This window comes from Microcebus murinus, chromosome 2 (genome assembly GCF_040939455.1).
Source record: "Microcebus murinus isolate Inina chromosome 2, M.murinus_Inina_mat1.0, whole genome shotgun sequence".
Lineage (NCBI taxonomy): Eukaryota > Metazoa > Chordata > Mammalia > Primates > Cheirogaleidae > Microcebus > Microcebus murinus.
In genome coordinates, this window is record NC_134105.1 from 69,317,811 (window position 1) to 69,345,786 (window position 27,976).

At 36.7% G+C, this 27,976-nt stretch overlaps 1 protein-coding gene across 6 annotated transcripts in view; it reads left to right on the forward strand.

Annotated features, from left to right (window-relative positions):
- Positions 1–602: 602 nt before the first annotated feature.
- The window catches only part of SH3GLB1 (SH3 domain containing GRB2 like, endophilin B1), a 41,925-nt gene continuing 14,551 nt past the window's right edge, over positions 603–27,976 (forward strand). The window contains exons 1-6 of one of the 6 annotated variants that reach the window (XM_012747547.3): positions 603–1,060; positions 12,485–12,626; positions 15,576–15,704; positions 22,290–22,423; positions 23,896–23,988; positions 27,624–27,710. In XM_012747547.3, the coding sequence (XP_012603001.1) occupies positions 989–1,060; positions 12,485–12,626; positions 15,576–15,704; positions 22,290–22,423; positions 23,896–23,988; positions 27,624–27,710 (657 nt within the window). In that variant the 5' untranslated portion in view covers positions 603–988. The remainder of the gene's footprint in view (positions 1,061–12,484; positions 12,627–15,575; positions 15,705–22,289; positions 22,424–23,895; positions 23,989–27,623; positions 27,711–27,976) is intronic. The other 5 variants (XM_075999723.1, XM_012747551.3, XM_012747554.3 and 2 more) reach the window with 5 other exon arrangements.

The window sequence follows — 27,976 nt, forward strand, 5'->3', positions numbered from 1 at the left end:
ACTGCGCTCTGTAGGCACCTACTATTGATCTGTAATCCAGCCCGCGACTGCTGCCTTAAAGTAGTCACAAAGTCCTTGCAGCAGCAAATAGTCACAGAGCTTCTGGTGGGAGTGAAGTCCCCAAAGGTTGTCAAGTAACCTGACTGACCTTGAGGGCAGGACAATGTCTTATTCAGCATGCTATCTCCAGCACCTGAATCAGCGCCTGGCACACAGTAGGTACTCAACTATGTGGAATGAATGAATAGGCTCGGTGGGAACAATAAATTCAACATTGTTCTGCAAACGTTCCCTGATTGACCCGCATGCCTTAGAGACCAGCGTGGCACGCCACAAGATGACGAGGGCCTGTTGGTTCTAATTTCATAGACATTGTAATTCTATGCTGTTAACTTCCATATTTCCTCTTAAAACAAAAAAGGGAATTTGTGTTGTCTCCGCTCTGGATTCTCAGAGGTTAACCGCAAACGTGCCACGACGCTGCGACCTTGCGACCCTGCGGCGGCGCGGCGCGCCCCTCGCCGCACTCTCGACTGGAGCCGGGCGGGGCTCCCGACGCGCCCCGGGGCTGGGCCGCCGCAGTCCTCAGGGGGGCGCTGTTCCCGCGATAACCTCCATAAAGGCTCCGCCCCGCGGCCGGCGCTCGCTTCCGCCGTGGGGGGCCCGGCTCCACATCGCTGGGTCGTCGGGCCGGGTCGGTCTCCGACTCGCCCGCCGCGGCCGGCGTCGACACTAGCCGCCGCACTCCAGGCCCGCCGGATTCAGCTTCTGGGCCGCCGCCGCCGCCTGGGCGCGGCCTGCTGTGGGGCCTTCCTCCTCTTCCCTCGCCCCACCTCATCCTCCCCCCTCAGGGAAACGACAGCTGAGGCGGCGGGGCTGGCGGCGCCTCCCTCCACCTACCACGTCTGCCCCCGGCGCCCCAGTGCTGCCGTGGTGCCTCCTCCTCCCGGCTAGATCAGCCGGCGGCTCCGCCCGGCTGCCGCCCAGGATGAACATCATGGACTTCAATGTGAAGAAGCTGGCGGCCGACGCAGGCACCTTCCTCAGCCGTGCCGTGCAGGTACCGCGGTGGGGGAAAGGGGTGGCGGCGCCCAGCGAGAGCCAGCGAGGGGCTGCCCAGCCCGAGGAGGCGGCGCCCCCCGCACCCCGGCCTCGCAGAGCGCCCGGCGGGCCTGCTGCAGCCGGAGGCCTGGGCGATGGGCGCGGCCCGGTGCCCCTCCGGGCCGGCGGCGGTTTTCTGTCCTGCTCCTGGCCAACCGCCGCTCCCCGGGAAGCGGGGCGGGGTGGGGACGGGGCCAGGAGCTTTCTTCCGCTGGAGGACACCTTGAGTACGCCCTCGGCCCGACGTGCTGTACTGTCGGCTTTTCTGGTTCCACGACGCCAGGGCCGGTGTGACCTCCATCGCGGGGCTGGCGGAGGCCTTAGGAGTCCGGCTGGGTAACCGAAACACAAGCCATTCTTGCACCACCCCCACCCTTTCCTTTCGTGTCTCTCACCCTCCCCTCCGAGTCACTCCAAGAAGGAAGTTTCCTTTTCCTGCCCCTCAACCCAGTGAGCTGCAGATACAGTTCCCTCCAGCCCCCTCTCTCCCTGAAAGGGCTGCCCCTGGGCTTGGCAGCCCCTGGGGGAAATGGGGATCGTCGGTTGGCGTTCATATTTTACCAAGGCCACTGGAACCCTGGAGTTGGGTGTTCTCATTTTCAAAATGAGAAGCACCAGCTGTAGAGCAAGGAGAGATGGGAGAAAAATCATGTTGTTATGGCTGTAGTCACAGTGGTATATTTCAAACACACTTGAAGGGGAAAAGTTGACTACCTCTTCGTATTCTGCAATCAAGGAAGTGTCAGTAGTAGGGAACTTGGACAGTTTCCTACAGTCATCACCCACATTATGCCAACTCAGTTAAATCTATGAACAGATGTAAATTTCACAACATGGGTTGTAAACAGTCTGGTGTTTAAGTTAATGACAGTCACAGTAGCAACATTTTCTTGTAAAGAGAAAACAAAAATTATTTCCTAATATGCATACCAAATTTGTACTGAAGTGTACCAACTTTCCTTGTCTCCTTTGCCCCAATTTTATTGGCACAGTTGATCACTATCCTTGGCAAAAGAATGATAGAGTTAGAGCAAGGTAATAGCTGCCTACATTGTGAAAAAACTGTATGTCAAGCACTTTGTTACGCATTTAACATGTTCTCTTTAGTCCTTTCCATAACTTTGACAGATAGATATTAACCCCCCTTTAATATGAGGAAGCAGCCTCAGAGTTTAGTAACTTGATTAACTTGCGCGGCTAGTAAATAACCAGGTGCTGTCTGACCTACTGCAAGCTGCTTTTTCTTCCTGGATAAGCATTGCAGGTTTAAGATATATAGAATAATAGAATGTTGTAACCCAGAGAGATCTTAAAGATTATCTGGTACAATATGAGCATTTCAATATCAGCCGCAAATAACACTTGAGAAATGGGAAATTCCTTCTAGCTTTTGATTTCCAAGGTCTAAAATCTGAATGGTGAGTAATAAGCTAGCTGCCTTAACCCTTTTCTCCCCCTCCTCACCTAAAATATAAGGTATATTGCAAAGACATTGAACCTTTACAGCTAAAATAATTTTTTGATTCAAATTAGCCTACTTCTAATAGTCCAAACACAAGGTGCAAGAAGAATCAGTAATTGAGGGTCTGAAATGAATTTTGATTTGTGAGACACTTCGTTTAGACTTAACATTGACTATAATAGAGGATTAGAGCCTCTGGTATTTTTGTTTTAGTAATGATTATATATAATTCTAGATGCTTATTGCAGACTTGACATTATATAAACCCACTGTTTTAACTACAGTTAGATATTTTTCAGGTACATTACCCACACTGCTTAAATAGGACTTGTTTACTAGAATTTAACCTGATTTAAATTGTTGATAGACTTCATTTAAAAAACTAAATCTAGCAAAGCCCTCAAAAGGTGTACTTCCCAAATGAATTTTAATCACTTACTGTTTCAGGTTCTTCAGGAAAAAGTTTTTAAATTCTATCCTAATCCATTAGCTATCAAATAATTTTCTTTTCAGCCTTAAATATTTAAGTGTGCACTCTAGGTCTGCCTATCAATATTCTGGACACTAGTGATACTACAGTGAATAAAATCAATAAAGTATCTGCCCTCTTAGACCTTATATTCTCGCAAAAAACAGGGTTGTAAATACATCAGGTAGTTATGGAAAAACTGACCAGAGGAATAGAGTAATGGCAGGGATGGTGGTTGTTGCCATGTTGTTTAGATAAGATGGTTAGGGCAAGTCTTCATAGGATGAAATTCAAAAAGACCTTAAGGAAGTGACAGAACCCCAGTTTGTTTGTGTGTGTTTATTCTTTTTGAAGAAAAGCATTGTAGGCAGAGGGAACAAGTACCAAAAGGTTACAGGGCTGCTAGGGAGACCAGTTAGCAAGATATGGCCATGGCTCAGCAAAAGGCGATTGTGATTTAGATGACTGTGGTAGCAGGGGAGGTTCAAAATCTATATGGGATTGACTGTCAGATTGGCTCTGAGGTGTGAGAGAAAGATGATTCAAGATTAACTCCAAGGTTTTAGCTTGAGCCATTTATTAAGAAAGGAAAAATTTCAGGAGAAACAGGCTGTTTAATGTGTCTATTAATGAATAAATTTACACTATGTCTGAGATTTGCTTTAAAATATTTCAGAAGAAAAAACGGGAAGTAGTTGAAATAAGATTAGCAGAATGCTGATAGTTGTTGAAGCTAAGTTATGGGTCCATGAGGTTTTATTATATATTTTTCATTATACTGTTATATTTTTGTATATATTTGATATTTTCCACAATACTTCTTAAAAAATAAAATTTATAAGAAAGATGTTTCTAAAATATAATGTGTGAAATCTGGAATGCTGTGTGGTAATTTTCAACAAAACACTTTTATCATTTTAGTATCTAAGTTTCTACACTAAATTAGCTTGACATCAGTATAATGCCAAAGTACTAAGTTTCATGCTAAGAATAGCTTAAGAGCTATGCTGGGATCTCTTTACAAGCAATAAGAACAGTAGGGAGGAAATTAAGCTTTTATGTTTCATATAAATAATAATTTTCATTCAAATCAAATTGTACCTTAAGGAATAGGCCATTCTTTAGTTGGCCAGCTGCCATATGTTTTTCACTTTCTTAAAAAAAATTTTAAGTTAAAAATTGAACATGTTTCTTATTTTTAAAAGGTTAGATCAAACCATTAAAGCAAATAAAAGGGTCTCATCACCGCTCCATTCTCCCCTTTTAAAATTTGTTTATAGGCGGGGCAGGGTGGCTCACACCTGTAATTCTAGCACTCTGGGAGGCTGAGGCCAGAGGATCACTCAAGGTCAGGAGTTCAAAACCAGCCTGAGCAAGAGCAAGGCCCCATCTCTACTAAAAATAGAAAGAAATTAATTGACCAACTAAAAATATATATAGAAAAATTTAGACAGGCATGGTGGTGCATGCCTGTAGTCCCAGCTACTTGGGAGGCTGAAGCAGAAGGATTGCTGAGCCCAGGAGTTTGAGGTTGCTGTGAGCTAGGCTGAAGGCACAGCTCTCTAGCCTGGGCAACAGAGTGAGACTCTGTCTCAAAAAAAGAAAAAAAAATTTTGTTTATAAACTTTGGTATCTTAAAAAAAGAATGTAAGGTTGAATATATAAATGAGTAGAAATATTTATTAACTAGTCCATTTGGGTGCTTATTTTTAGCTACTTCAAGACAATAGAATATAAAAGTATCAGGTAATTTACCCTTAAATTGATATATTACTGGTGTTTTAAAAGCTATTTATAAGTTCTTAGAATCATTCTTTTCAGTTCAAACTCCATAGGTGAGCATCAAATACTCCCTTACAATCTGGTCTTTTCCCTCATATAAACACTGTATTCAATCAAGTTATTTTTTAAATTTCAAAATATCTTATACTTTTCTGACTCCAGGCTTTTGTTCACACAGTTAACCTCTGCTGAGTGTCCTCCATTCCCTCTCTGGCTTTTCTTTCCTTCCCTCAAGGTAAAACTTTAAGTCTATCTCAACTATGAAGGTTTCTCAGACCACAAGAGTTTGATGTGAAATCCTATGGCATTTTTCAATTCTGTATGGTCATGTGACATTTTTCTTCTAATGAACTATTTATTATATAAGATCCCTTAGAGTTCTAAAATTCTGTAACACTTATGTCTTTCATAGCTTTAATAAGTTTGTATTAACTTATTGTATCAACAGTTTCTTATTCCCCTCTCACAGCATCCAACGTGGTTCATATTAATTTTTATCTTTTTAGCCAAGCAAGTAGTATCCATATGCAAAGATAGCCTTTGAAGGGCAACAAGAATCATTTAGCATGTTAAATAATTGTTATCTTTATTAGTATTTTCTTAACATATTTGCCTGACCTTGAAGTTAACTAATGCCAGTCTAAAATATTAAACTGTTCAACCTACATTTACTGAGTACCTCCTAGGTACTTGGCATTGAAAGATACAAAGAGACCCGGTTCCTGCCCTCAAGGAATTCATAGTTTAGTCCTAAATTTATCATAGTTAAACATGTTATTCTCTGTAGTAAATATCCATTTTGTGAATGACTATTCTTCATTTGGTAAATCTTTCAAGTGGACAAAGAAACAAGAGATGCATTTTTAATTCAAAATTGATATCGAAACAACTTTACTCACCATCTTTAAAATAAGAGCATTTACTTTTAAAATTGTTTCAAACCAAATTACTTAGGGGAAGGGGTTCATTTTAATTTTTTAACACTTTCTCTGAATTGATCATTAAAGTTTTACTGTGAATTTCATGAATGCCAGCTACTTTCTAAGGAAAAAAGTCTTTAAAATATAGTTTCAAGGTTGGCCTTGATTTCCCATCTATTTCAGCAAGAGTAATGTGTGTCTAAGCTAGAGATGTGTAAAGATGAATATGATGCTACCATCAGCTAGCTCTTGTCAGACTCTGTCTGGAGTTCCAAATCAGCCAAACAACTTTTGCTGAAGCCCTTCTGAAATCTATTTCTTTTATAGAATTTAAACTGATAACTTCACCATGTCCCTCAAATTTTAATAAGTAAAACATGTCACATTCAAAGTCCATATATTTTCTCATTATGTAATAACTCTGCATGTTTAGTGTTAAAACTGTTTTCACAACCTTTGATGCTATTGACATTAATTTAGTAAACTAGATAGAAGATAGTTTATTAACCTGATGTTAAAATTTACATTTATGTACTCCATAAATGAGATAATTAGAAAATCTGCAAGACTGTTTTCAATTCATCCTATTTCTTAAATGTATTCCTACATTATGTTAGGACCTACAAATGGTCCTAAACTCTTTCTTACTAACCCATACGCAATTTATGTACTTCTAATTACTATGCTCTTATATTTAAGATGATAGGTCAATTACTTAAATGTTCTTTGAAAACAAATTTAATGATAGAACTTAAACACAATTGATATATTTGAAGCAAAACTTCAGCCCAGTGAAATGACAGGAATAGCAACAGAAATTCCTAAATGGGCCAAAGAGGAAAGAAATACAGAGTACACTAAACTAAGTGATACGTATTTAAGTAATTATGTATGAGTTTAGAACAGTGGTTCTCAGTCTTGGCTGCACTTTAAATACCTGGGGAATCTTTTAAAAATGCCATATAGGTTGTGACTCAATCTAATTTAAATTGGGATTTTAGGGGTTTTAGGGTGGCATCAGTGTTTTTGAAAGCTCCCCCAAATAATTCTAAAGAGCAGCCAAAATTGAGAACCAGTGGAGAAGTATCCACTTTACAGTTTGCTAATACATTATATTCAGAATCTGTGTTATATTGTAATCTAAAGTTTAGATTACTTTTGGACTATTACTCTAACCCAGGCAAAGAATTGATGATTAGTGTTTATATTAAATAGATCTCTTTGATCACACAGCCTTTTTACTTGTAGTCTTTTTTTCTTTCTAAACAGTAGAGTATTTAGTCCAGGCTTCTTGTTTCATTCATACTGTAGGCTATGCGCCTCTCCTGTAGTAAAAGAAAGGATTATAGTGCCTGGCATAATGTGGCCAAATCAAAGACAATCTTTTCCTTAAAACAGTGTTTAGAGAAAATACATATAGGAAAGGGGATTAAATTTTCTTATGTTCTCATGCTATTTTACTATATTACAAATGAAATATTATGAAAAATTGTATATCAAATTACATTTTAGAGAACATTGTGTTTGGATTTCCATGACTTAATTACATTCTGACTTTTATTGTTTAAGTTGTTAATTTTTTTTTTTTTTTTTTTGACAGAGTCTCACTCTGTTACCTGGGCTAGAGTGCCGTGGTGTCAGCCTAGCTCACAGCAACCTCAAACTCCTGGGCTCAAGCGATCCCCCGCCTCAGCCTCCCAAGTAGCTGGGACTGTAGGCACACGCCACCATGACTGGCTAGTTTTTCTATATATTTTTAGTTGGCCAATTAATTTCTTTCTATTTTTAGTAGAGAAGGGGTCTTGCTCTTGCTCAGGCTGGTTTCAAACTCCTGACCTTCAGTGATCGTCCCGCCTTGGCCTCTCAGAGTGCTAGGATTACAGGCATGAGCCACTGTACCTGGCCTAAGTTGTTAATTATTAAACTGTTCTGCTATCCATTCATTAAAACGTGAAGAAATTACAAAGTCAGTAATGATTTGGGACTTAAATTGTTGAAAACTAAAATTTTTATGGGTTAATGTAAAACTTTGTGGTAATTAGGAAAGGGATCTTTTTAAAAAAGAATTAATAGGTCTTTTGTCATTCCAAAAAATGTGCCATTATTATAATTTTATGTTTATATTATCCTAGCTAGATCATAAAATCCTTGAGGGCAAGGACACTGATCGTCTTGCAGTAGCAGAAATTATATACTCCATAAATATTTTTTGATTAGTAATTTAAATCTTGATTTAGTTGAGATAACTCATAATTTTCTTAGTAGATGCATTATTTAAAAGGTTTTTGAGAAATGTATGTTACATATTATATTTTGTTATCTTAATACAATGTAACTTCTAATTAACAATGGAAAGAATCCTTTAGAAGTAATAATATTTAAATTTATAATTTCACTGTAAAAAATAACATTAGCAATGTTCTTACTGTGTGTTGCCGCCCCCCCCCCCCCCCCGCGCGTTTTTCATTCATTATAGGATTTAGGTTATACCCTCCCGCTAATAATAGCCGGGCATGGTGGTGTGTGCCTATGGGCCTAGCTACTTGAGAATCTGAGACAGAAGGATCACAGCAGCCTCAAACTCCTGGGCTCAAGCAATCTTTCTGCCTCAGCCTTCTGCCCGATTGCTTGAGCCCAGGAGTTTGAGGCTGCTGTGATCCTTCTGTCTCAGATTCTCAAGTAGCTAGGCCCATAGGCACACACCACCATGCCCGGCTATTATTATTATTATATATATATATATATATATATATATATTTTTTTTTTTTTTTTTTTTTTTTTTTTAAGATGGCCTCACTATGTTACCCAGGCTGGTCTAGAACTCCAGGCCTCAAGTGGTCCTTCTGCCTCAACCTCCCAGAGTGCTGGGATTACAGGTGTTAGCCAACCTGCCCAGCCTAAGTAACCCATAATTTGGTGAGTAATTATTGAATATCTTATAGGAAGCACAGGTGGACTAGAGGAGACAGCTGTCCAGACTGCTATGAACAAAGACACAGAGGTGGCTGAGCACAGTGGCTCACACCTGTAATCCTAGCATTCTGGGAGGCCAAGGTGGGAGGATCACTCAAGGTCAGGAGTTTGAGACCAGCCTGAGCAAGAGCAAGACCCTATCTCTACTAAAAATAGAAATTATCTGGACAACTAAAATATATATATATAGAAAAAATTAGCTGGGCATGATGGCGCATGCCTGTAGTCCTAGCTACTTGGGAGGCTGAGGCAGAAGGATTGCTTGAGCCCAGGAGTTTGAGGCTGCTGTGACTAGGCTGATGCTACGACACTCTAACCCAGGCAACAGAGCCAGCTCTGTCTAAAAAAAAAAAAAAAAAAGACACAGAGGCAAGGAGGCACAGAATATGTTTGGATAATGATAATATAAATATTAATAGAAAAATAGGTCAGGGCACAGTGGCTCACACCTGTAATCCTAGCACTTTGGGAGGCTGAGGCAGAAGGATCTCTTGAGTCCAGGAGTTGGAGACCAGCCTGAGCAACACAGAAAGACTCCATCTCTACAAAAAAAAAATTAGCTGGGCGTGGTACCACATGCCTATAATTCCAGCTAGTCAGGAGACTGAGGCAGGAGAATTACTTGAGCCCTGGAGTTCAAGGCTGCAGTGAGCTGTGATCATGGTGCTGCACTCTAGCCAGGCAATAGAGTTGAGACCCTGTCTCTTTAAAAAAAACAAAAAATAGAAAAATATTGTTGAAATCAGCAAGTATTTACTAGAAGGGGCTTATAGCATAATAAGACTATAATTCAAACAGATGTGATAACTGTTTTCACTCTTAGAAAATGTAGGTAAACATCAGGTAGAATTTGTTAGTGAGTTCTTAAATACATTGCTTATGTGGACCTTCCTACAGAACTGCTATTTTTCTAAAAAGGTTTTCTATTATACAGACAGACTATCTCACTCATATATAAGGGTTCGTTATATTGTTTGTGTGTGTTTGTGTTTGTCCTTCTGAACTAGAATAGTAACTTATTTTATTTGTAGAATCTTATGTGTATGTAATGAGAGATACCTGGGAGACAGTATCATGGGAGTCATAAGAAAATATTAAATAATTAAGCAAACAGGCCTTTTGACCTGAAGATTAAAATATTTTCCAAATAAGTAATTAATTGTTGGTTCTCTGAAATACTATCAAGAGAAAACTTGCCCTGAATCCTAACTTATGTCAGATAAACTCAGTGACTATTTCTTTAATCAATATTTATAAATATTTTTAGTGATTTCTAGTCTGTACCTTTAATTCCAGTATATTTATAAAATATGTTAAAGTTTAACATTTTATATACTGAAAAAAATAGGTCTGCGGGTTCATACTGCTTAATATTTTTCATTTAGTTCTTCTATATAACAAGAGACTATGTCTTCTTGTTCTTAGAAGAATGCCTTACACAAAACCTAATAAATACTGATTCTTAAATTATTGATCTGTTGATTTTTTTCTTTTATTCACTGTTAGTTATTAAATATAAATTGAGAATTTCTACAAAGAATTAATAATATACGTAAAGGTGGTGCTAATGATTCCACAGAAATAGTACAACTAGAAGATAAGTCATCAGAGTACTATATAACTCCTTCCTTAGATCTTTACATACTTCACATCATTCAATTGCAGGTCATTTGTTACCTGCTCAGGGATGCTATTTCTCTAACCCCCCCTATCTCATGTTCCTCAAACTCCTGCTCCCCCATCCGGGTCCAAGTTGTCCATCCCTTCCCCACTGAAGCCTTCCCTGATTCTCCTGTTCCCCACTCCCTGAAGAATGAATTCCTTTCTGTACCTGCATTCATTGTGTCACTTGGAAACGATAGAACCACCTCTATTGGTCCTTTACCATCTTTATACTTTTGTATCCTTAATATCAAATTATTTATTATCTATCTTCCCCATTAAAGTGCAAGCTTCCTAAGAACAGAAATATTGTTTTTGTTAGCTGCTGATACTCATGTGCTTAGAATAGTGCCTAGCATATATACATGTTTATGTATAGGTGCTTAATAAATATTTGTTGAAGGACAGAATGAAATGAACAAACAAATGAACATACTTGCTTATTAAGGGGAACTTTATATATGCGTTTCCAATTTTTAAGGTGCCAAATGAAAATTTTTTCTTCTATCGTTCTTTATAGATGTTGTTTACCTGGGTGTATTCCTGTTCTTCCCTTCCTATTGGTTGCTTTATCTGGGAGATGTTCTGTCTAACCATTGATAGTAGAGTTTGAACATATATAACAATTCTAAGAGGAGAGCTCTCACTTAGAATCTTCAGGGATATATAAAGAATACCAGGTTTTCTCTTAAGAATGAGGTTGCATAGTTTATCCCACTTGACCCTGGGATCAGAGTTTTCTTTTGCCCAGTGTCCAAGCCTCTATAACTGTATACTGCAAGTTTATAGTTTTAGGTAATAGCTTTGGAACTGCTATTTTCAGTTCCACCCATTGGTCAGGGCTTGGCTATAGGCCAGTCTCAAAAAGACCCAAAGCTTGCAAAAATTATTTAACCTGTTATTTCTAGCCTCTGATCAGGTCCTTCAGTGGGGGTTGTAACCAGAAGTCTAAGGATAAAATTCTAGAGGACCCTTTAGCTAAAGGTGCTGATAGTAAACTCAAAGTATTAGACCAAGAAGAAGGATGCTGAAAGAAACAGAACAAAATTCAGAAGATAGAGCAGCAAAAGAGATTTTAGGAAATAAAAGGGGAAAAAGCAAGACAAACATTGTTTTGTTAGTTAGAAGTGAGTTATGACTGAGCGTAGAATTAGTGCTAGTGATATAACTGTGTTAAGATGGGAGAAAGGCATCGGTTCTAGAGGAAAATAATACATGATGAAACCGTTTGAGTCATCATCTCTCGTGTTTAATTAAAAGTATCCAGATGCCTCTAGATCTACATGGAATCTTTTTACCTCTTTATCATTGAAAGGCAATGCTGCCTTTCCTCAAGCACCAATACATTCAAACGTACTCAACAAATCAAGGTTTCTTATATTAACTACATTTTATGATTTTTAAAAGATGCCTCCACAGTATGAATAGGATGTTCCAAAAGTTAGTCTGTAAATTGGTGGAACATATCTTAAAGAAACAAATGACAGTTTCCCAGAACATCCCATAAAAGCCTATCTAAATAGGTGTGATTAAAGTGCCAATAATGCATAAACCACAATAAACATAAAACATCTGTTCTTAAATTTAAATAATTATCAGGCACTGAACAAAGTGATTGACATACATAATCTTAGTTAATACTCAAAACACTGTAAAATATGTATTGTCTCTTTTGCGATAGACGCTACTAAAGAAAAAAATATTCAAAAGCTCACTTAGATCATACAGTTAGTGCAGTCAGGATTTGAATTCAGATCCAACTGACTCAAAGCTCTTACTCCTTACCACTAGGATATCTTACCTTTATATGTAAGAAATATTTATATATTTTATATACCAAGCAATATACTGTTTTCTACATAATTCACACCATACATTTTAGCAGAACTAAGGATATGTGATAACTATAAGGTAAGGTCATCATAGGTGCCATTGAAGAGGTATGGATAAATTAACCATAGGGGCAAAAAAAGCATTCACAAGCAAGGCTTACAAACAAACCTAGAGCACAGATATTTGTACATTTAGGATTGTTTGGATTTGAATTTATCTTTTACTTATTTATATAGTTTCCTAACATTTGAGGTACATTTATTTTCTTTTTAATAATGACAGTTCACAGAAGAAAAGCTTGGCCAGGCTGAGAAGACAGAATTGGATGCTCACTTAGAGAACCTCCTTAGCAAAGCTGAATGTACCAAAATATGGACAGAAAAAATAATGAAACAAACTGAAGTGTTATTGCAGCCAAATCCAAGTAAGAAACTTTTTATCACTTATCTACCTTAAATATTAATACTACTAGTGGGTTTTTTAATGTTAAAAAAAAAGTTTTAATGACTGACTATTTAAAAACCAAATTTTTTGACTGTGGCTTCAGGATTTGTTTTGTGTGTGCACTTTCATGAAGAAGAGATGATAGACATTTCTTCTCTGTGCTCTGTAACAAATTTACAAATGACATTTTTCAGACTTTTGTAGAATCCTCTTGAAACCTCAATTTCAGTCAGAAATTAGAAGTTCAGACTTTGAATTTTAAGAGCCATGAGGGACTATGAAGATAAAGACATGTTCCTTTTTTATACAGGGAAGAATTGTCCCTAAATAATTAAGAGAAAATTATTTAGATGCTTACATAGTTACCAGTTTTTTTATGTTCATGTTAAGTTTTATATTTTCACATAAAGTATTTCATTTGATTTTCAGACAATTGAGGTTTTTCAGATAACAACCTTGCAGATAAAGAGCATAATAATTTATTGAATGAAACTTAAAATTAGCATCTTGTGCAATGTAGCCTACCCAACTAAAAGTGGAACTTGGACTAGAAGTAGATGTATTGACATCCAGTCCTTTAACTATGAATTTTGCCTATCAAAACTGAAGGAGAGGCCGGGCGCGGTGGCTCAAGCCTGTAATCCTAGCACTCTGGGAGGCCGAGGCGGGCGGATTGCTCGAGGTCAGGAGTTCGAAACCAGCCTGAGCAAGAGCAAGACCCCGTCTCTACTATAAATAGAAAGAAATTAATTGGCCAACTAATATATATATATAAAATTAGCCGGGCGTGGTGGCGCATGCCTGTAGTCCCAGCTACTTGGGAGGCTGAGGCAGCAGGATTGCTTGAGCCCAGGAGTTTGAGGTTGCTGTGAGCTAGGCTGACGCCACGGCACTCACTCTAGCCTGTGCAACAAAGCGAGACTCTGTCTCAAAAAAAAAAAAAAAAAAAACTGAAGGAGAGAGGCAAAAATACATGTTTTTCTTCTCTTTTCCCCAATGTTACTGTGACCATGTTGTGAAATGCTATAAACTTACTTTTAGATTCTAACTTAAACTTTTCAAGCACTGTGCAATTATTAGTAATTCTGTGTCTTTTTTGTGAAATTGTAGTAACCTTTTAAAATAGCCTTTATACTTTGAGTGAGGCTTATTATCTTTAGACACCATGTAGTAGTTATTATTTAAGGTCATTTTAAATTATATGCCATGTCACTTTTAAAAAGTAATACATATTTTTCCTCTTGTTCCTTGCTCTGTTCAGTGATTCCCAAATATATAAGCTGTTTTAAACATGTTTTTCTGAATGGAAAATAAGCTCATGACTTGTAAACAAGGAAATACACAATTCCCTTCACTCCCAGGCTTTGTGTCATGAAGTAGTAACAGAATTGGTTTGGTTTTTTGTTTGTGGAAAAACCAAAAAGCTCTGGGTACAAAGTTACATAGATTTTTGAGTGATCAGTCCCAACTCTGTTTTTCCTGTAAGTCTTGTGTTATTTTTGGTGTATACTGCTTTGGAAAGTAGAGTTTTTCGAGAATGTTATATAGAAATACAGATTGCATTATAGCAGAATTATCTGCATATTTTAAGATTTTATTATGACCTATTCAAATTAAACATTTATTAATATACCAAATATTTAATTAACTGAATGAAGTCAACACAGGATTCAACTTTAAACTTTTGGACAAATAGGTAGAAAGGTAGTCAAAGGAATCACTCACAGTCAGAAAATGAAAACTCTGAAATTTAAGTAGCGTCTTCTAAATGGTTATGTTTTGAAAAGACTTGTTTTGGTTTTAACTGATTTAAAGATTTTTAAATTTCTGATTAAAAATAAATCTTCTGATTTTATACTAGAATCTGCCACAAAAGTGAGTATTATTCCACAACCCTATTTTATATATTATAATTAACCCTTTTGCCAACTCCTGAGGTGTTTCTCCTACTGGTTCAGCTCATTTTTCAAAAAATTTTCAGCACTGTAAACTTTCAATTATGGTAGGAATCTATGGGAGGTACTTAGAGGGAATCTATTTGTCTTAGCTTCTTTTTAGATTGTAATTTTAATTTATAGTTAATCATTGTTTCTGGAAACTTCAGCCATTTTCTCATTTATCATTGAAATACCTCACTGTTAGGCAGCAATGTGAATGTGAATTTCTTTTGGTCTTAAATATTATGCTAACCAAGTATTTATTCAGTTTTAACTAGTTTTTCCTTTCTATTAATACAAATATTTTATTAATACATTTAACCTTTTGTCTTGTATTTTAAACCTATTTTTAATGGATAAATCTATTGAGAGAATATGCATGCTTAGAGGTAATGTCTATGTACTTTAAAAACATAATTAAATAAACTAAAGCCAAGGGATCATATTACTGATCTGTCTGTAGACTATTCCAAGCCTGGATTGTTCTATTCCTTAAGCACTTGTGTCTATATTTAGACTCCAGGCAAGAAAAAGAGAGAACACATGCTCACACTAAAGCTGTCAGATGTGACTTTTTGGTTCTTCTAGGTACTTTATATCCATAATTTCCTAGCTGGAAATCCCCGATTTTGAAGTTATAAACATATATTCAGAGTTAGAAATGCTAAAAATAGAGCAAAGGCAACTTGACTAAATAGTAAGTGAATTACTGTTGACCCTCTTCTGGAACTTAAATCCCATAGAATACTCAAATAATACTTTCAGCTTTATTATAAAATGTTTTTGTGCCAAGATATTTTATCAACTTTCTAAAATTATGAGTATTTTAGAGTTACATAATACTCTAATATGTAAACAAAAAATTATATTAAGATGTACCTGAATGAATGTTAATTTAATATTTAAGAGACAATAAATGGTAGGAGAACAAAACAATTTTTTAAATAGCTTTGCTTTTTTGAAATCATTGGTAATTTTTACCTTTTTCCTAGATGCCAGGATAGAAGAATTTGTTTATGAGAAACTGGATAGAAAAGCCCCAAGTCGTTTAAACAACCCAGAACTTTTGGGACAATATATGATTGATGCAGGGACTGAGTTTGGCCCAGGGACAGCTTATGGTAAGTAAAAGGCAAAAAGTCCTGATAAGATAATATCTTTATGTTTAGATTTTTACTATTTAGAGATGTCATTAACATATTAGTAGAATTAATTTTAACTTCAAATATTTTATGTTAAAATTTTGAATGAATTAAGAATATAGAGGTGACTAATATGTATAGTTCAACTTAATATTTAATATATTTAGAAAATTTACTAAAATTATCATCTTTCAAAAATATAATTTTTTTTATTTATATCTTTTTTTAGTTAAATGAATTCTTCATTTGTACTCCCATTGATCTTATAATACCTGTGTTGTAGTACTTCTTGTGATCTATTGCAATTATTGTTTACATACATTTCCTACTTGATTTTTTTTTTCTTTAGAGCTTTCATAAGGCTTATTTAATATTAAAAATATTTGGCATATAGTGTTTGAACAAATCACCAGTGCTTTTGTTTTAATTTCACAATAATGTCAGTATCCAAAACACATTAACAATGGTAATCTGGAGGTTTGGATTACATTTCATTTGTATTTTCCTCTTATGTCAAATTTTCTATAGTCATGGTTTAAAGTTTGCCAACTTTACCTTATTGCTTTGTTTTACTCTTGTATTATTGCTTTATTTGAGCTCTGAGCTTTAGTTTTTGGGTGATTTTACACTTTAGGATGACCATTGTGTTGTTCCTTACATGATGCAGTTCTGAGTATTTCTGGCAGATCAGGTTTGGTCTTGACAAATTCCCTCAGTGTTTGCTTGTCTGAAAAAGTATTTATTTCTCCTTCATTTATGAATCTTAGTTTTACGGGATACAAAATTGTAGGATGGCAGTTGTGTTTAAGAAGACTGAAGATGTGGGGACCCCAATCCCTTCTGGCTTGTAAGGTCTCAGTTGAGAAGTCTGCAGTTAGCCTGATAGGTTTTCTTTTTTAAGTTACTTGACGTTTTTGCCTTATGGCTCGCAGGAGTTCCTCCTTCATGTTGACTTTGGCCAGTCTGATGACTACATTATCTTGGTGATTGCCTCTTTGGGATAAATCTCCCAGGTATTTATTGAACTTCTTGTTGTACTTGGATGTCTAAATCTCTAGCAAGACCAGAAATTTTCCTCAATTATTCCCTCAAATAGGTTTTCCAGCCCTTGTGCATTTTCTTCTTCACCCTCTGGGATGCCTATGATTCGTATATTTGGGCGTTTCATATAATCCCATATTTCTCATAGACTTTGTTCATTCCTGTTAATTCTCTGTTCATTATTTTTGACTGTTTTAATTCGAAAAAGTTGTCTTCAAGCTCTGAGAGTCTTTTTTCTGCCTGGTCTAGTCTATTCTTAAAACTTTCCAGTGTGTTTTGTCTTTCCTTAAATGAAATTTTCATTTCCAGAAGTTCTGTCTGATTTTTCTTTAATATGTCAATCTCTTCAGGGAATTTTTCATTCATTTCCTGAATTGGTTTTTTTTTTGGTTTCTTTGAGTTGGTTTTCCATTTTCTCTTGGTTTTTGTTGAGCTTCTTTATAATCCATATTTGGAATTCTTTATCTGTCATTTCAATATTTTCATTTTGGTTAGTATCCATTACTTGAGGCCTGGTGTTCCCTTTTTGGGGAGACCTTTCATTCTGATTTTTCATACCTCCAGAGTTCTTATCCTGATTCCTTCCCATCTGGAGCAGTTGTTACTTCCTAATTTTGGATTTTCTTTTGTTTAGATGGGGCTTTCCCCCACACACAGTCGCTCATACAGGAGTGTTTGTAGCATATGTTGTATAAGAACCTTTGGCTTGGTTTGTGGGTGCTTTGGTGATTTAGGTTCCTGATAGATGCCTTAGTAATGGATATCCTTAGTGTGATGCTTTTCTGAGTTGCTAGTTTTGTGTATGCTATAGCAATGATGAGCTATGTGTGTGGGCAGATTCCTTGTTGCCCTTTGATGAGAGAGGATGGAGGCCTTTGAAATCCTTTCTCTGTCCCCAGTTCGATGATCTTCTTAGCAGTGTCAATTGTAATGGCACACCCAGTTTAATCATTAAGATGGTAGGTGGCTCTTGTAAATGAGAAACAACCTCAGTTTGTATGATTGAGTCAGAAAATGTTGAAAAGGACTGTGCAAATTGACCTCCCTGTCAGTAGGTGGTGTTTGCCAGAAGGAACAGACTGCCATGTTGATTTTATTCCTGACTCTGGTCCCTCAGGAGAAGCATTCTAATGCCCCAGGTGGTGGTTGGGGCCCTGGAACTTCCACATGTGTCCTTATTCTCTGCTTTAGCAGAGGCAGGTAGGGGAGTGAGGCTGGGTTGGGTGGGCTTGCCCTCAGGCTGCACAAAAGCTGGTAAGGTTGCTGCTTCAACAGGGTTCAAAGGTCTGTTCCCAGCTTCTGAGGAAAGCCACCTGGGAAGGTCTAAAGTGGCCCCACCCAGCCAGAAAGTCTGCTTGTGGAGACCAAGCTAGTTAAGATTCACAATCTGACTGTCCAGTTCTTACATCTCGCCCTGGCCTGTGTGTTTGTCCTGCTAGCATGTCTCCCCAAAATGCCAGCCAGCGAGGAACTCCGAAATTGGGCCCCCCAGGTCCACTACAAGTCCACAGAGAAAGAGGCATGGGCCCTACTCTGTGCATGCCTCAGCCTGGAATATGCACCCACCAGAGAGAGGGAACTGTTCCTCTACTTCTTAGCAGAAACTGCTTTTCTGGCTGGAATGGGCGGGGAAGGGGCCACCACTCCAGGTCAGCCCCAGGGCATGAATAAACTGTATCTGGTTGCTGTGGCACCCAGGGATGGGCACTTCTTCACTCTAAAATCTGCCATAATCAAACGGTGGTTTTCCTGTGGGGTGGTGGGAGGGTGGGCACTCTCCCAGCTGGCCACATCTGGAAACCCCACAGTATTTTGTCAGATCTGCTCACATGGGCTTCCTCGCCATCTGAGTCCAACTCACAAACCTCCCTGCTATCTCTTCAGCCATCCACTGGAGTCAGAAAGACACAGGGTCTGTCTGGCCTGCTTGTCTGACCTGCTGGCATGTGACTCCACAAAATACCTTCAGGCAGGGAGTTCCTGAGTCGTGCACCCTGGATCCATTGCAGGCCTCCATAGGGAAGGCTGTGGGTCCCACTTTCTGTGGAAGTCAGACTGTAACATACTCCTGCTGGGGAGGTGGCCACTTGCCAAATTCTTGGCCCAAACTGCTTTCTCTGTTGCTGTGGGTGGGGAAGGGACAAGGAAGGAAGAATCTGAATGTAAATAAGCCGGCTCTCTAGCCTCTCGTGACACCCTCCCTGGAACGGAGTGTCTGAGCCCTGGGATCCCGCAAGTTCTCACTGCTATACTGTGTTTGCCACTGTGTCTGCACTCGTGGGGGTAGAAAAGCCTCCAAGAAACTCAGTAGCACTGGCCACCGAATTCCTACGGAAGGGTGAGACGGATCCCTCATACCCTTTCAGTGGGCTCAGAGCTTCTCTGGCTTTGATCCTCTCCAGTATCCTTTTTCTGTTATCTTCTACCTTCTCTGCTTCTCAGTTTTCCTCCATGAGATCCATGGCAAACTCCAGCACCTCTCTCTGTGATCCACACCTGCCCGCATCTCTTTTCTCTCCTTTGTCAGGATTTCTATCTTCCCTCTGGGATGGTCTTGACAAGCAATGTTTCTAGTCAGCCATCTTGTCTCCCCAAGTTGTGCCAACTTTATTAGTTGCTGTACTGACTTTTTAAATGTACAACTCTGAAGCTATAGTCTATATTTGAAGCTTAGTCTATATTTGAATATGAACAGGTAGGTAGATTAAATGAGCTTCCACAGATAGTTCTGATATACAAAATATAATAGCTTATAAATTCTGGGATTGTCAAGTTTTAGTCTGAAATGTCCATTCTTGGCGTGCTTGAGACTGAAGAATGACCAGACACACCAAAGTTAGGCAAGCACGAAAATGAGGTTTATTGAGAGGAGAAAAATAGGATTATAGGGCCAAGAGCAAGATACAGGTTTACAGAGCATGATACATATGCCATGGATGATGAGCAGACCCATTGTCGCGGCAGGGTGAGCAAAAGGAAGGACAGAGAGATCATGGTTATGATCTCCATCTTTTTTTTATACTGCCTGGATAGGGACCTCCCTTGTGGTTCAGAGGTCACCATGGTACCACTTTGATTGGACACTTGAGGAGCTGCATGACCTGAGTCTTACCTCTCATGTAGCTTCTAGATCACTTTCCAGACTTTATGGTACCTACGTTGGTTGGCCCTTGGGCTAGAGAGTCCTCTGCATTCTTCTGCAGCTGATGCACCAAGTTCTGATTGACAGATTCATAGGATATTCACACCCTCCTCCCCCATGCATGGAGAATTAGCATTGGGCAGGACCAAGAGGGAGGCAACAGCACCCACTTTCATCCCTAGGAGACCTGGAATCCCTCACTATCTATCTAATAGGATTAAATGAGTTTACAGTTTTAGTAGAAGGAAACAACCTAAATACTGTATAATGCCTCAATCTATTGATGGAATTTTAGATGTTCAACTTTGAAACTTTTACATTGTGCTATTTAAAATTCTAATACTTCCAGAGTCTGATAATGCTTAAAATTTAAAATAAATTTAAAATTATTTCTAAATTTTAACTGTTAATTTTTAAAAATTTTTAGACATTAAACATTTTATTATCTACTTGCGCCAGGGTTGGTTAGATGCTGGGATCATAAAGGTATAGGAAGGAGACCCAGCTTCTCCCTTCACCAAGCTGAGAGACTCAGTGAGCATGAACATTAGAAAGAATTCTAGATTTTTTTCCTTTTCTAATATGATTAATCTGTTTGTACCTCCTGTAATTCCAGGGACTATACCCTGATTATTGGAATTAGGCTGTGTGAACCTATTAGTAATTGATAATAGCTGAAAATTGAGTATTCCAGACATTGGGCTGAGCACAATACAGTATATATTTTTATGTATTGTTTCAGTAAATCCTCACTTGTATCTTGCTTATAAATTCTATTATTTCCATTTTAAAGAAAAAGAATTTGAGGCTTAGAGAGATTAAGTAATTCATCTATAGTCGCACTGGTAATTCAAATGCAAATCTGTTCATATCCAGAGACAGAACACTTAACTGCTTTCCATATTATCTTTCTTACCAATCATATCTAATCTCATTGTTACATGAAGGGATTAAGATCCACAGAGCTCAAGTTTATTAGAGATAAAACCAGGAGTAGAACCCTGATTTTGGGGTTCCCTTTCTGTCCACTTCTATGTCTGCTTTCCTGCTGTATTCGTCCTGTTTAAATATCAGAGTGTATGTGTTGCAAAAACATAGATTTTTTAAAACCTAAGATATAAATATGAGCTATTATTTATGGAAACTTGAGATAATGTGCAGGGATGTAGAAACAAAGGACAGATTGTGACTTGATCTATTGTAAGCATTATACTTTTATAAACATTACTACAGTTATTTCTTACTATCCATGGGGGATTGGTTCTAGTACCTCCCCACCCCCAGGATACCAAAATCCCTGAGTGCTAAAGTCCTTTATATACTATGGTATAACTTTACATATAACCTATACCTTTCCTCTTTTATACTTTAAATCATCTCTAGATTACTTATATTAATAATACCTAATACAGGCCAGGCACAATGGCTCAAGCCCATAAACCTAGCACTTTGGGAGGCCAAGGCAGGAGGATCGCTTGAGGCCAGGAGTTCGAGACCAATCTGAGCAACACAGTGAGACCTTAACTGACCAAAATTTTTTTTAAAAAATTAGCCAGGTGTGGTGGTGCATGCCTGTAGTCCCAGCTACTTGGGTGGCTAAAGCAGGAAGATCTTTTGAGCCCAGGAGTTTGGGGTTGCAGTAAGCTATGATGATACCATTTTACTCTAGACTAGGCTACAGAGCGAGACCCTGTCTGGGCAAAAAGCAAATACATAATGTGAATACTATGTAAATAGTTGTTATACTGTATTATTTAGGAAATAATGACAAGGAAAAAAGTCTGAACATATTCAGTACACTTGCAACCATCCCTTTTTTTTTTTTTTTTTTTTTTTTAAGAGACAGTCTTACTCTGGTGACTGTTGCCCAGACTGGCCTCAAAACTCCTGGGCTCAAGCAATCGTTCCACCTCACACCCCCACCCCAACCCTTCTACACCCTAGCAACTGGGACTACAGCCAGACATATACCACCTATGCCCAGCATTGCAGCCATCGTTTTTCCCCCCATATATTTTCAATCTGCGGTTGGTTGAATCCACAGATGGAGAACCCACAGATGCAGAGGGCTGACTGTATACTATTTCAGCTGTGATCATAAATATTTTTTGGTGTGTCTATATTCTTTAGTCCCATTGATAGAATTGGCACAATTAACTATGCTATGATAGAAATTTCATCTTTGTCTTTTCGTTTAGATATTTATAATCTTAAATTTACTTTTAAAATGAAACTACCTTAATTACAGTTAATTCTGTTTGATTTTACTTAAGTGAATAAGTGACAACTAACTTTTAAGCAGATTAAATTGCTGATTTATCTGTATGTGATTTTCTTTTCTGATATTACCAGATAATGACAAAAACTCTTTTCCTTTGCAGGTAATGCTCTTATTAAATGTGGAGAAACTCAAAAACGAATTGGAACTGCAGACAGAGAACTGATTCAAACATCAGCCTTAAATTTTCTCACTCCTTTAAGGAACTTTATAGAAGGAGATTACAAAACAATTGCTGTGAGTTGGAAAATGCTCCCTTTTTTGTAAAATAATTTAGATATATACTTATCCCTCTTAATGACTGTGTAGGTGTAGCAGATTAGAAAACCTCAATAATCTAGGCAGGTGCATATTCACCAGAACACAAAATGAAACCAAGATAAAGGACTATTTATAACATTGACTCCATTTTTATGTCCTAATGTTAGAGATGCCTTTACATCCAATTTCATTCATTATCAACACTAAAATTCATAGAGAGGCTCCTGGAATAATTATGAAAACATGTTATAAAATATTACCGTAGTATATCCATGTACCTATTCATTGGGAACTAGAAACCTACTTATTAAAAGGTATGCTGGTTATTATACTTCCCTAGAAGTGTATTATCTTCTTTTCACATAGTTCTATTTTATTACTGAAGTGTAAGAAATAAATCTCTTTCTTTCTCAAACCCGATCTATTAGTCTGTATTTTTTTTATTTAACTTATTTTATTAGTGATGGAGAATGAAAATTTTTTTCTAAGATTTTTGCAAGGCTGCTTGCTTTTTATGAATACAGCTTCAAACCTTAATTTGCAGATTTCTTATTACAAAATATTGTGGGATTTTCCATATGCTTACAGTGGATTTGTCTCTGTGTAAACAAATATTTGGCCTGAGACAGAAGGAAATCACCAACTTAAAATATAATTTAAAAGATAATAGCTTGTCAGTAGGATGAAATTGGAGGTGTGAAACCCAAGAAGTAATAAAGCAAACTGAATTATGTAAACTTACCTATTCTATAGAAGCTTGATGTTCCCATTAGGAATTCTAAGATACTATATTAACATTTATTCGTTATTCTATAAATTTGGTGAAACTTCATTTTGGAGTAGTTCACTGACATTTGGTTACACATTAAGAGCAGCCCAGTTCTTGATGTAGAGCACACAGGATATCAAGGAACCTTGCCCTAGACTCATACTTCCTTCATCATAGGCACTTTCTGGATAATATGCAACAGTTTTAAAAAGATTCCTCAACCTGAACACTATTGATGCTTTGGGCCAAATAATTCTTTGTTGTGGGTGCAATACTGCATTGTAGGATATTCAGTAGCATCCCTGGCGTCTGCCTAGTAGATACCAATAACATCCTTCTCCCAGTTGTGACAACCAAAAAGATATTCCCAAATGTTCCCTGACGGACAAAAATCACAAAATATTTAAACTAATATTCCTTTGTTTTGATCACTACCTGCCATATTTCCCAGACATCTAGATTGTCTTAATCATTTTAAAATTGAAAACTGTTAAAAAGGGGATGGGGCGGGGGGGGGGGAGTCCCAGATACCTGAATGGTCACTTTATAGTGAACTTTATAATCATAGATCTTTATTAGAGGATATATGTATTTACTAAAGAATAATGCTTTAAATGTGTATGTTCATACTGGATTTTAGCATCTTTAGCCTGTATTTTTTTCTTTTGTATATTTGTAGAAAGAAAGAAAGTTATTACAAAATAAGAGACTGGATTTGGATGCTGCAAAAACAAGACTAAAAAAGGCAAAAGCTGCAGAAGCTAGAAATTCAGTAAGTAGTGTTTTTTTTTTAAATAGAAAAACATTTTAGGTTAATAACTTTAAGATTTGTAAATATTTTACCAGTATACCATGCAAGATACAGATTGTGCCTAAGAGTAGACTATGACTCTGGGGTCTTGTTTTGTGTTTTTAAGCAAATTTATGAGACCTTATTACATCCAAATCTATGCAAAGTAGCCATATATCAAGAGACGATATTCAGCTATACAGTTGTTACTAACAAACAAAAATTACAGTAGCTCCTAAAGCTGTGTCATGTTCTCTAAATATCTTCAGTGGTGATGGCAAATATATGTTTTGGAAACATATTTATTATATTTGGAAACAGCAAAGATAGTAATTAAAATGAAAATAAATCAAATTTGAGGATACTCGTGTATGGCTTAAAAATTATAGACGCATTCCCTTTCCACATATGACACACTGATTAAAGGAATGGTTACCAACAGTAGTTCTAAAACTATTCAAACTGTGGTAGCTTGAACTTTCAGGTGGCTATTTTGAAGGGGAGGAAACCCATTTGAATAAGTTTTGATATATGTGTCAGAAAATCAACCTCAGAATAGTCTTTTAAAATTGAGTAGGTGTATATTAAATACAGTAATTCAATTTTTCTTAAAAGATTTTATTTATAAACTTTTTAATTAATCTAATAGTTAAACTGTCTATATTTTCATTCCACTGTTTGAAAAAATGTATCAGATTTGAACTGGAATACTTTCAAGATAGTAGAATATAAACAAGTATGAATTTGTTATAGGAAGTTAATTCCTAATTTAAGCAAAGGCGTGATATTTCCACTGCCTTCTGTTACTAACTCACTGCCACTACCACCGTTAAGAATCAAATTGCCTTAATGAGCATATTGCCACAATGTTGATAGAAGTCTGGTAGTTCTTTTGCTTGGGGGAAGGGAAGAAAGGTTGAGAATTGGTCTAGAGCGAAGTTTAAAACTGTGGTAACTTGGTGTTGAATAGTTATGTCTTATGAGACATAATACCTTTTATGAGCAGAATAAGTTGTGTTTTTTTATAGGATTCCTTTTCTGAAAGATTCTGTATTAGCTACTGCTAGAGAAGAGCTATCTTTGATGAAATGTTAATTCCAAATTCACTGGTGTTTTCACTTCAGAGTTTATGATGACATCATCATGTGAACAACATAAACTTCCCTAAAAAGACCATCTGCAGAATCAAAACTTTGAAAATGAGTACAATAGATGGCAATAGACCCTAAATTAGTTTTAGTTTCTTAGTTAGTAATAATGAATTTGTATAGTAAAGCATAAATTGATTTTTAAGGTACTGATTTCATAAGAAAAAGTTAAATAAGGATCCTTTAGAGATAAATATTTGAACTGGAACAGAATCTTTTTATTTATAATGCCTACATATGCCCAGTGATGATTATGTAATAAGAATACTCTTGTCAAGTTGCAGTACAAAAACTTTAACAAGCACTGTTAAAGTAGTGATAGTCTGCTTTTCTACCTGGAAAAATGCCAGAACACACATAAATTTAACAGTATACAAAGTGCTTTGATTATTCTAAATTATTTTACCACTGCTATTTAAATGGGTAAGAACTAAATATAATAGCAGAACAATTTTGAGAGATGTTTCCTTTTAATATATCTAGAAAAGATCTTGGCAATTTTTTTGTGCTATTTGTTTTTGAAGACCATTTTTTAATGGGAATTTGTTTAAAATTAAAGTGAAAAATAATACAGATGACTTTATCCAGCAATTCATTTATGCATGGCTCTTCTAGAATTTATATATTACATAAAACAAAATTTAACTATAGCCAAATATTAAAAATATTAGTCTGGACAAAAATTCATATTTCTTGATTTTAGTTATATTCTTTCCTGTAGATAACCAATTCATTTTTCTTCAAACTTTACAGCAGTAAATCTGAAATCTTTGGGAAGGAAAGGTCCTCTTAGTTTATTATTTCATAAAGTTTTTATTTAGTGATCCCTTTTCCCCCCTGTATTTCTCTTCCGTTTACTTGAAGAATACAAAAGAATAGAAACCACTAGGAGTTTGGGTTTGCTTTTTTCCCCCTTCATATGACACATTTCCTGGTTCCTAGTTGGCAACCTAAGAGGTTAATCTAACCCCAGACTTTCTTTGAATTTACTTCTGTATAAATTTCTGTGGATTGTTTTGTGACTAGTTACTCCTCTGCTAATAAGGTTTGGGACCTTTGTATATCAGCAGTTTTTAAAAAACTTACTTGCTAATTTCTTTTTTTTTTTTTATTCTGTATTTGTTGATTGCTAATTTTTTGCAAGGTACTCTCTTGAGGAAGAGTTCATAGATAATGTAAAATCTCTACTGCCTGCCCTACGCCTATAATCTAATATAGTAGATTAAACTTTTTAATGATATGTAGCTGTATCAGTAAAAAATTTCTGCCTGTAATCCAGTATTTCTACTTCACTAACTTCTATTTTATGAGCATGTAGAAGAATGGTAAAGCAACATCAAAGGCATTTCTCAAAAATATACCAGTTAAGCAGAAAAAAGAACCTACCTTAATGTTTCACAATGAACAAAAATACAGTTTGGAAATAGTTTATATATTTGACAAAACTTATGTCAGGAAAGCAAGGACAAAATACAGCTATAGGTTGAGTTATCCCTAAACTAGAAATCTGAAAAGCTTCAAAATCTGAGTCTTTTGAGTGCCTACATAATGCTCAAAGGAAATGATCACTGGAACTTTTTGGATTACGGTTGCTCAACCAGTAAGTATAATATAAATATTCCAAAATCAAAAAAAAACTGTGAAACACTTCTGGTCCAAGCATTTTGGATAAGGGATATTCAACCTGTAATGTATTTAAATTATAAGGCACCTATATATACTAACCTTAGTCTGACATAAACTTCTTCTTAAATTATTTTAGAGTTTTGTTAATGGGAAGAAAAAAATCAGTTGGTTTCAAAGCTCTGCGGTCTTTAGAGGTTTAGACCTCTATTATTTCGGGGCATCCAAATTTGATGGAAAATATTTCGAGTTACATCACATAGCAGATATGTTCCTCTACCTACTTTAGTACTTCCGTAGTGGTCTAAATCTTTAATGTGTAAACTCAATAAATTTATAGCACCATAACATAACCTTAACTTTAAATTCAAACGTGTATATATAAAGTTTATCAGAAATACGAGGATTGACATGCCTTTCATGTTTCTTCAGGACATGCCAAGACCTGGCTGAGGCTGATTGAAAGAAAACGTGATTGAAGGCATCATAAATTCATAAAATAGAAATGATCTTTGAATAGGAAAATTGTGGGTAGGCAGAAGGACTTTCATAAGTGAAAATTTAATAAGATTTTTAGGTAACTGGCAGTTTTTAAGGTGATATGTCTTCCCTAAATGATTCTAATTAAAAATCAGGCATCAACCATATTTTTTGTTTTAAAAATTAAATAGTTTCACACCACTATGTGAAACTTCATAGAATAATATGGTTGGGGTTTTTTGAAGTAGAAAATTTTTATTGGCTCCTTTAATACTTGTTTAGTGTGTTCTTTATTGTGCAGAAGTAACTTGTTTTACTGTGTTCATTGGTATAATGTGTTCTTTGTCTCTTACCTATGCACTTAAGCAACTAAACTCAGCTCGCCTTGAAGGAGATAACATTATGGTAAATTTCTCTTACATGCTCAACTTCCTGCATGTAAAATGGCTGAAGGTTTGTTGGCCTACTGTGTTTTCTACATCTTGAATAAAGTGCCTTCTCTTGCTATTAGCTGCATGTAAAATTCTAAAATAGTTGAAGCCATGCATTCGTTATGTCTAACAAAAATGCAAGGGAAAAATACTAGCTGAAATGATACTGGAACTTGAAGAAAAGAAATTGTGTTTTCTAATTGCCAAATATATTGATTATACCAATACATATTTTAGAATCTGAATTTATACCTAATACATAGTGCCTTTTTGCACCCACTGTAAAAT